General features: G+C 40.6%; 1 protein-coding gene across 1 annotated transcript; it reads left to right on the forward strand.

Annotated features, from left to right (window-relative positions):
• Positions 1 to 5,944: 5,944 nt before the first annotated feature.
• LOC148020787 (uncharacterized) lies at positions 5,945 to 8,562 on the forward strand. The gene is made up of 3 exons (XM_087699448.1): positions 5,945 to 6,298; positions 6,659 to 7,576; positions 8,100 to 8,562. The coding sequence occupies exons 1-3, from the start codon at positions 6,059 to 6,061 to the stop codon at positions 8,415 to 8,417; spliced, it is 1,476 nt and encodes a 491-aa protein (XP_087555574.1). The 5' UTR covers positions 5,945 to 6,058; the 3' UTR covers positions 8,418 to 8,562.
• The last annotated feature ends 333 nt before the right edge of the window (positions 8,563 to 8,895 follow it).

An 8,895-nucleotide genomic window follows, 5' to 3' on the forward strand; every position in this document is an offset into this window, starting at 1 on the left:
CTTCTCAACTTAATCCATCTTCCTCAAGCTACCGTAAGAGGGATCCTCTTCAGCATCCCCACAAGAAATGCAAGTGGAGGCTAGGTACAGTGGCTCTAAGAGAAATCAAGAAATACAACACTCTTTTGATCTCGTTATTCTGAAGGTGAGTTTCTTAAGACTTATTTGTGAGATTCTGCAAGACCTCTACCACACAGAAAGTGGGTGGTGGTTTGGTTGTTGGTGTAGGTTTATAATAGACCTTATCGCTTCACAAAATAATATTGTCATACTCTACAATGTGCTGTAGTGGCCTTTTTGGTAGACTTGATGATTGATGCTCTGCATTGTGCAATAGATACAAAGCACATCATTGTAACTCCCAAGGACTTTCAACTTGTAAGAAATCTTTAGCAATTAAGGATGCATTCGTTCCAATAGAATTTGTAATGTTATCTTTTTTATAATAGTGTTATCCTTGTGTACTAGACTCTTAACCAATGTCCGAATACAAAACTGTTGTACTCACCTAAAAATATAAATTAAGTTTTTTCTCTTATCATTCACTCTCAACTTCAATGTGCATCTTCACTGTAGTTTTTGTTAGCACTATCAATTTCAATAGAAAAAATATGTGAAAATTTTCCATTTCTCATCACAGACTTTACTCTTGATACCTTTGTATAGTCTATGTGGTGAGAAGTTTCTAAGGGCCAGTAATTGCAATGATCATTTCTTGATTATTGATATATCCATAATTTTGGTGCAATATAATTTTAAAAATACAAAAAAGTGACTCTAGATATCAAACTGCAAACAAAGGGTCTCCTTGTACTTTTAAACTAAAAATATATATATTAGGCTATTAGATATCTAATGGGTGTGTATGTGAGGTTTCATCGAATTTCAATAAAAGATTATAGATTCACAATCACACAATGGACCATGCATATGAAGTTGCATTAACCTGATTTTTAGATTTAAATGGGTTAAATGTTCATTCTTCTTCTCATTTTTAAATCTTGCTTTTATTACTTCCTTCATTCTCATGTCCCCAACCTCTGAATCTTCTCCATCCCATCCTCCTTGAGCTTGCTAGGCACACACCAAGAAAGCCACCTTCTCCAAGCTAGTTATATTAGAGATATCACTCAAAAAGGTCCAAACTTGGTCAAGGCTTCAATTTTCATGATTGTTTCATCTTCTCATGGTAAGCATTTATTGTGGAAGACCACCATGTCGACAAAAAGGTTGCCATTGTACTCCTTTAGAGCTAAATCCTTGTGTCGATTCGCATGCTGATATCATCCTTACCTCGATGCAAACTCATATATATGTAGTATATCTTGAATGGCACAATCAAATCAAACAATATGATTAGTAACTGATCTAGAGTTATCAGAATGTGACAAAACTTGACTGTAGGGTTCATCGAGTCCCTTGAAGTCCATGAGTGAAATCGGGTCTCCAACACTAAACTGTGGATAGGGTAGATGCACGCATAATTTTTTACTAAGATTTCACCGATGGACTTTGGAGGACCCATTGCACCTCATGATTAAGTTTTATCACATAAAAATGTATGATAGTTAAAAATCTCATATTTTCTAGATTATCTTGTATCTTCATTTTCTCATGTATCAACAAGGCACCTCTTTAGGTAGACATATCCACAAACTCCTTGGTAGGAAATTGAGATCTTGGTTCGAACATATTGTGTTGTAGTGCTCCAAACTCAGCATCCGTCACAAGGTAATCTTCTTCAACCAAGGCAATATGCTCTTGTGTTGTTATGATGGCACTCACTATATCTAAGCTTGTGTCATCATGTTTTCCAACCTCTGCCATTGTTGGATACATATATACAATATCATAATTAATGAGGTCTTCAATCGTATCCATGACTAGGACAGAGAACTACAATTCTTATTTATTTATTTATAAGTACTGTAGCACATTAGAGAGAAGCAAGTGCTTCATACCATCTACTTCAATGGGTGTCAAGAAGCGGGAATGGGTTTATTGACTTGTGGCTCTTCAGAAGAGGATAGCACTTTGAGAGCCAACCCTTGCTTTGCACCCACTTGATGTTTCTCTTGAACATTTATTGGCTCTTCAATCGTCTCTTCTCCTATGTATGTGATAAACAATTTGTGGATGGGTGTATCCAATGTAAGGAGGTAAATTGCCAATGCCTAATCACACTCCATGAGCTCCAAAGGTGATTTATGTGGTGCATTGTCCATGGGAATAGTTCATAAACTATGCGAAGGATTCATGTGGACCAAACACCTATTCACTACTTTTTGGTGCAGGTTCTTTAATAAAAAATATCTAGATAGTTATATGAATAAAAGTAAAAAAAATGTGGGCGAATTTACTTATTGGTTGATCTACTGGAGATAAGATTGAAATGTTGGTGATTAAAACCTGGAGCTACAGAATCTTTGCTTTACCTTGTGTTCAGTGCTATAGCAACAATCATTCCAAAAGTAACAACTTATATCAAAATCTATTGTAAATATAGTAGATAAAAGAAAACACAGAGAGAAAGAAAGAGAGTATGTGTGAGTGAGTGGGAGAGAGAAAGTAATGAGTACCTATCCAATCTTGTCTAAATTGAACTCTACAAAAAGACAATAATAAGAGTTAGCATTTACATAAAGATATACTGAAAAAACAATAGATAAGAGAAAAACACAAGGAGAAAAAAGAGAGAGGAAGAGAGAGATGGGCACTTATGCAAACTCACCCAAAATGATCTCTATGATAAAACGATAACAAGGGGTTAGAATCAATATTATGCAAAATTGAAAAGATAGCAACAAAGAAAAATCGCACAGTGAGAGAGGGTTGTTCACCTCTTGCTCCAAATAAACTCTACAAGAAAACAACATCAATTAGAACCAACATTAAGGACTATTGAAAGCACAATAGAAAAGAGAAACATGTGTGTGTGTGTAGAGAGAGAGAGAGAGAGAGAGAGAGAGAGAGAGAGAGAGAGAGAGAGAGAGAGAGAGAGAGAGAGAGAGAGAGAGAGAGAGAGAGAGAGAGAGAGAGAGAGAGAGAGAGATAAGCTTGTATGCTTCCTGTCCAAAACAATCTCTGCAACAAAATAACAATAATAGTAAGAAACGACATCAAATCCTACTGAAAAAACAACTAATAATAGAAAATACAAAGAGAGATATGCACTTGTGTTTTGTACAAATTTTGGAGCTACAAGGAAAAGAATGTGGAGAGTTAAGTAAAGCGCTCAAAACCCCAATTACTCTCACCTAAGAGCTTCAATGGAGACGAAATTCACCAGAATGAAGAAGAGAGGAAAAGCAGTTTGACTAAATTTTTGCATCAAGCTGATTTCATAAGAGAAAAAAAAAAGAAAAATTCAAAATTTTCCAAAAAAGGGGAAAGAAATACAAGGTGATAGAAACTTAACTTTTGTGTGCTATTCATTCAGTTCTTTTTTTAATCCCCCACTACCCCTTTTTTAATCCAAAACCTAAGCTTTGGAGAGAGAAGATTCACTCTCCATGGATGTCAACATCTAGGCTTCCTATTGGACAATCCAAAAGGCCCACATCTATTTTATGTGCCCATTTTTTAGTCCAAATTTTCATAATGAATTGTCATGGCATAGTTTGAAAAATATGTTTCATTTGTGCCAAGATATTATGCTCTTTCTTTCTACATTGTATCTTATGGTTCACACACACACACACACACACACACACACACACACACACACACACACACACACACACACACACACACACACACACACACACACACACACACACACACACACACACACACACACACACACACACACACACACACACACACACACACACAAAGCTTCTTTGTGCCTATATGCGTGTGTATGTGTGTGTAGTACACCTCTCACCTTTCTCTCTCTCTTTCGTCATATAGCTATCCTCTCTCTCTCTCTCTCTCTCTCTCTCTCTCTCTCTCTCTCTCACATAAAGTCGAGGGGAGGGGGGAAGTCTAACCATATAGCTTGGATGTGAGGGGGATTAATATTAGTCCATGGAGAGATTGTGTGTCGTTTAGGAGGGATGGTGGACTAGCATGAAGATGAGAGTGTAGGGGGGAAAAGTGAGGTGGTGGGTGGGTGAGGGATGGGTCCCTAACTCGCCTAAAGAAGGAGGAAAGGAGAAGGGGGGATAGGGAGGGTGTGAGGGGTAGGACACATAAGTAAGGAGAAGGGTGGAGCATATGAGAGAGAGAGAGAGAGAGAGAGAGAGAGAGAGAGAGAGAGAGAGAGAGAGAGAGAGAGAGAGAGAGAGAGAGAGAGAGAGAGAGAGAGAGAGAGAGAGAGAGAGAGTTCAATGAGGGGAAAGTTATTTATGTAGGGAGGGGTGAGGGTGTGGGGCATGGACACATTAGTAGATGAAAAGGTTTGACCTCAAACATGATGCTGAATATATAAAAATCATGAAAATGATATAAATATAGTATGTTTAACTTCTTAATACATATCCATAGTAGAGTTTATGCAAATGAGTAGATTATAAAGTGGTTGATGGCATGCTTGTCACTTTGCAAGAGAAAGAAAATTAAGTAGAAGTTATCTATGTGAGGAAAAAGAGAGAAAACATGTGAAAAATGGAGTTTTTAAGGAGGTTGCAGCCTACAAAGAGAGGAAGGCTTGCAAGGTTGAAGGGTTTATTGCCTTGAAGTTTGCTTGCAAGGTGGATGGAGATAATCATTCTTTGTGTCACTAAGAAAAAGGATTCTTTCCTTCTTCATTTCTTTTCTCTAATGACTAAGGAAGTGAGTCATCATGGACGCTTGTGGATGTGGTATTTTTTGTGGCGATTGAAGGAACAAGAAAAGCATTGTGTTTTCAAGCTGTACATAATGCATGATACATGTTTTCTTGAGGCTATGGTTTTTCACTTCAGTAAGAAAAGGAAAACAATGGAATCTTAAGAATTGTAGATCTCAAAGCCTTTTGTCTCTAGTTTCTTAGAGTGATTCTATCAAGGAATAGCTTGCTAGGTATGGAATATTTATTGCATAAGTACAACTTGTCTAAATTTAGGAGTTACTCAATAATTTTGTTAACATGAAAACTTGTAATCAGGTAAAACTTGTGAACCTACAAATCCTTTAAATTTATAAATGTGAATGGTTTAGAACTTTACTATTATGTGAAATAGGTTGAAAAATGTGATTTTAAAAATCCCATGTGTTGGAACATGTGATAGGCTTACATATTTAGGAGTGATGCCCCAAGGTAGCTATAGGATCCACACCACAACCAAAGTGAGGATGTAAGAGTTGGATGATGTTACAAATTCAATTGTGCACCAAGGAGGTCAATAAAGGAAATATAGGAACTAGAAAGTTGGTCTTCTAGAAAGCGTTTCACACTATGACTCATATTATGTACACCTAAAAGCCCACAAGCTTAATGAGGTTCTTTAAAAGTCTTTTCAAAGTGCAAGGAAACATACAAGTGATTCTAACTTCATGATAATTATATGTGCAATGAGGACCATCACCTATTGAGAGAATGATGAACAATGGAGTGCCTACTTCTAGGAAATACAATGATTTAGTACTAAAAATATGATGTTTCCTTTCTTCTTAAGTGATGCTAGAGGACTCCTAATATGATGCAAGAAGATATTGTTTACTTGTACAGATCCTTGTAGGGGGGTTCCAAAACATGATGAGGATAGGACTCCAAGAAGAAATAGTATTATACTTCATATATCTTCTAAGGGTTCCAAAACATGATGGGGAATACTCTTGAGGATAGGACTCGTAATATGATGCATAAAGAAGCTGAGTACTTTAGTGATCGTATTATGATGATAGATGGTGCTTTTCTATTTCAAAGGATGCGATTTGGAAGAGGGCCTCGTGAAAGATAGTCGCTCATTTGGAGCTTTTTATTTCAGATCGACTGATAATAACTTCGCGGCCCGCATGTATTTGCATGAATTGTAGCTGCTTGTGCTGTCTGTGTGTGTTGCATGTCTGGGTCGTCGAGGAGTTAAACTCTGGTGGTTGGTATATAGTTGGCTCGATAATCATCTGAGTGGACATGTCACTAGCAATGAAGAAGCGGAAGCCGGAACTGGCTTATGGCGCAGAGGGTGGCGATGCTGACGATGGGAAGAAGAACAAGAAGGATCACATTACGGAAAGAAGAACTAATGGAGGAGAAGGAAAAGCTCCTGCAGGCGCGAGCTATTATAGCGATGGCGGCGTGCCAGCCACGGCGAGCTTCTTCAAGGTGGCAGATCCAGAAACGGAGGGGAGCAGGAGCAAGTCTAGCTCGCTGGTAAGACGGCAATTATCTGTTTTTTAAAACGATTAATTAAATAAATGTCTAAAACGTGGCGCTCTCCAATTCGGTAATAGCTATGATGTGTCCATACTTTGAAAGCTGTGATTCGATGTAGTCGGTCGTGTATATCGCCGAGGGAGGCTGTCGTCTGTGTGGTAGGTCAGGTGTGGTTTGGTACGGTAGGCGTGGTGGTATAGACGGAGGTGGGAGGTCGCGATTTGCATGTAGCCGTGTCGGTGTGGACACATGGGTGGCTATGATTTGTTGATAGGTATGGTTGTACACGCAGAATGCCCACGCAGTGTGGACACATGGGTGGCTATGATTTATTGATAGGTATGGTTGTACATGCAGAGCATCCCGTGGGCGTTCATCGAGAGGTTCCACAGGTACGTGAGCAACACGGTGGAGCTGGAGGCCATGGACGGGCGCGTGTTCAAGGCGCAGGTGGAGGTGGACACCCACAGGAAGCTGCGCCTCACCACCGGTTGGCGCGATCTCGCCCGCTACCTCGGCGTCGAGAGCGGCGACCTCCTCGTCTTCCGCCTGCTAGCCAAGGCGCGCTTCCAGGTCCTCCTCTTCGAGGGCGACGACTGCTGCCTGAAACGGCCACGACCGCGGACGCCGCTGCCTGATTCCAGTGGGCATGCGGCGCTGCAAAACAATGGAAAGGGGAATAGGAGGCTAGCCGTGGAGCCGGTTGCATGCGGCGGCGAGTACCGCGGCAGAGTTATGTCTGCGGAGCTCCTCGCCACAAAGGGCAAGGGAGCGGAAGCAGCGCATCTTGCCGAGACAGGAAAGGCAGTGAGCCACCTTGCGGAAAGGGCAAAGTCGGCGGCTGCCGAAGACGAAAGGGCCTTGGCATCGCTTGTTGAATTGGGAAAGGCTGCCGGATCGGAAGAGGCACCGCCAGGCCGGCCGCCGGTCCGAAAGGCGAAGCTGGCAGCGGCAGCTGCGCTCGCGGCGTCTTTGGCCGGCACGACAGCGTCCATAGGGACGTCGTCAGAATCAGAAGGTTCCAAGGCAGCTAGGCGCCGGCTATCCCTGCCGCTGCCTGTTGGTTATGGCGGCCGAAAGGACGAACCGCAGGCGTCTCCGGCGAGCTGGGCCACAACGTCGAGCGGCCTGAGCCTGGACGACTTCTGGAAGGTATGCCGGCAGTTCCGGCAGCAGACCCAGGACGCGTTCCAGAGCGCCCTCGTCTTCTCCAGCTCCTGTCCCTCCGTCATCAAAGTCATGGGCCACTCCAACGTCTGCCACGGCTTCAAGCTGGTACAGTCCATCCAATTCTCAGTGCAGAATTGTAGGTGTTTGGTGTGCTATGGAGAGAGAGTATGTATAATGTGAGAGCGCACGTATTTATTTCTATTTCTTATATGAATAAGTCAACAAAACAAATTCTCTAAAAGGATTTTGAGTCTTGGTTTTTCCCTCTCTTCCCCTTTTTACTTCTTAAACCGTTTTCTCCTACATGTGTGATTACTTCTAAACAAATACATTCTCTAATAAGATATTGGGCCCTAGTTTTTCCCACAAAGACCTTTCTTACATCGTCAATTTATTTATCATTTATTAGTTGTAGTGACATTCATGAGCCCTAGCAACAAATTTCTCTCTCCTTCCACAATGTTCTTTCTTGTCTTTACTTTAGTGAATATTTGCAAGCCCTAACAAAACAAACTAACAAACTTTTTAACCCATATGTTATATGGTATTTCATCACATGTAGCATCTAAGTTTGATTTGTTGATATGTTTCCTAAGCCATCTCTTTTCTTTAAATGTTCTTTCAACAGACCATACCACGCCCATTTGCTCGACTCTACATGAACAATACTGGTGAACAAGTCCACTTAATGGATGATACTTCAAAGACATGGCCAGTGATATGGCTTGGATGGCAAGACCCCAAGTGCTCCACCTTTAGTGGTGGATGGAAGCACTTTGCTAAGGCCCACCACCTCAAGTTTGGTGACGTTTGTGTGTTCGAGCTGCTCGAACCGACCCTCTTCAAGGTTCACATGTTTGTGGTAGATCCTGCTGATGTTGACACCATCAAGTATGTCATCCCTAAGCAATTGTTTCGAAGCATATCTAGGAACTCACAAAGATAGAGTAGTTGCTTGGAAGACTATTATTTTCCCTCCAAGAATGCAAGATATGTAGTATAACTTTGAACCAAAGAAACTGGTTGTTATTGGGTTGTTGGAAACTCTAGTATAACATTTAGCTATTAGTGAGTTGTTGGAAACTCTATTCAACATTTATTTATCTAACTGCAACTTGCATAATGGTTGTTTTTGACAAAGGGAAAAGGTGTGATTTAAGAATTGGGCAAACTACATACCTTTGTGGTTCAAAATTGGACATATTTTGGGACAAAATAGGAGATTAATTTCTACCTCAAAAGATGGCCATTCTATCAATATATTCTGTCTACATGGATATTATGGTAACATATACCTCAAGCTTAAGAACATGTAATATGTGAGTTTAAGCTAAATGAACATTAGGAGAAATATGGACTCTCTTTTTTGCCCCTTAAGGGGTTTCTCTCACCTCTCTCTCTCTAAAAAGAGATTCCAAAATAAT

This window comes from Lygodium microphyllum, chromosome 18 (genome assembly GCF_053477565.2).
Source record: "Lygodium microphyllum isolate KBCC chromosome 18, Lygodium_microphyllum_v1.1.10, whole genome shotgun sequence".
Classification (NCBI taxonomy): Eukaryota; Viridiplantae; Streptophyta; class Polypodiopsida; order Schizaeales; family Lygodiaceae; genus Lygodium; species Lygodium microphyllum.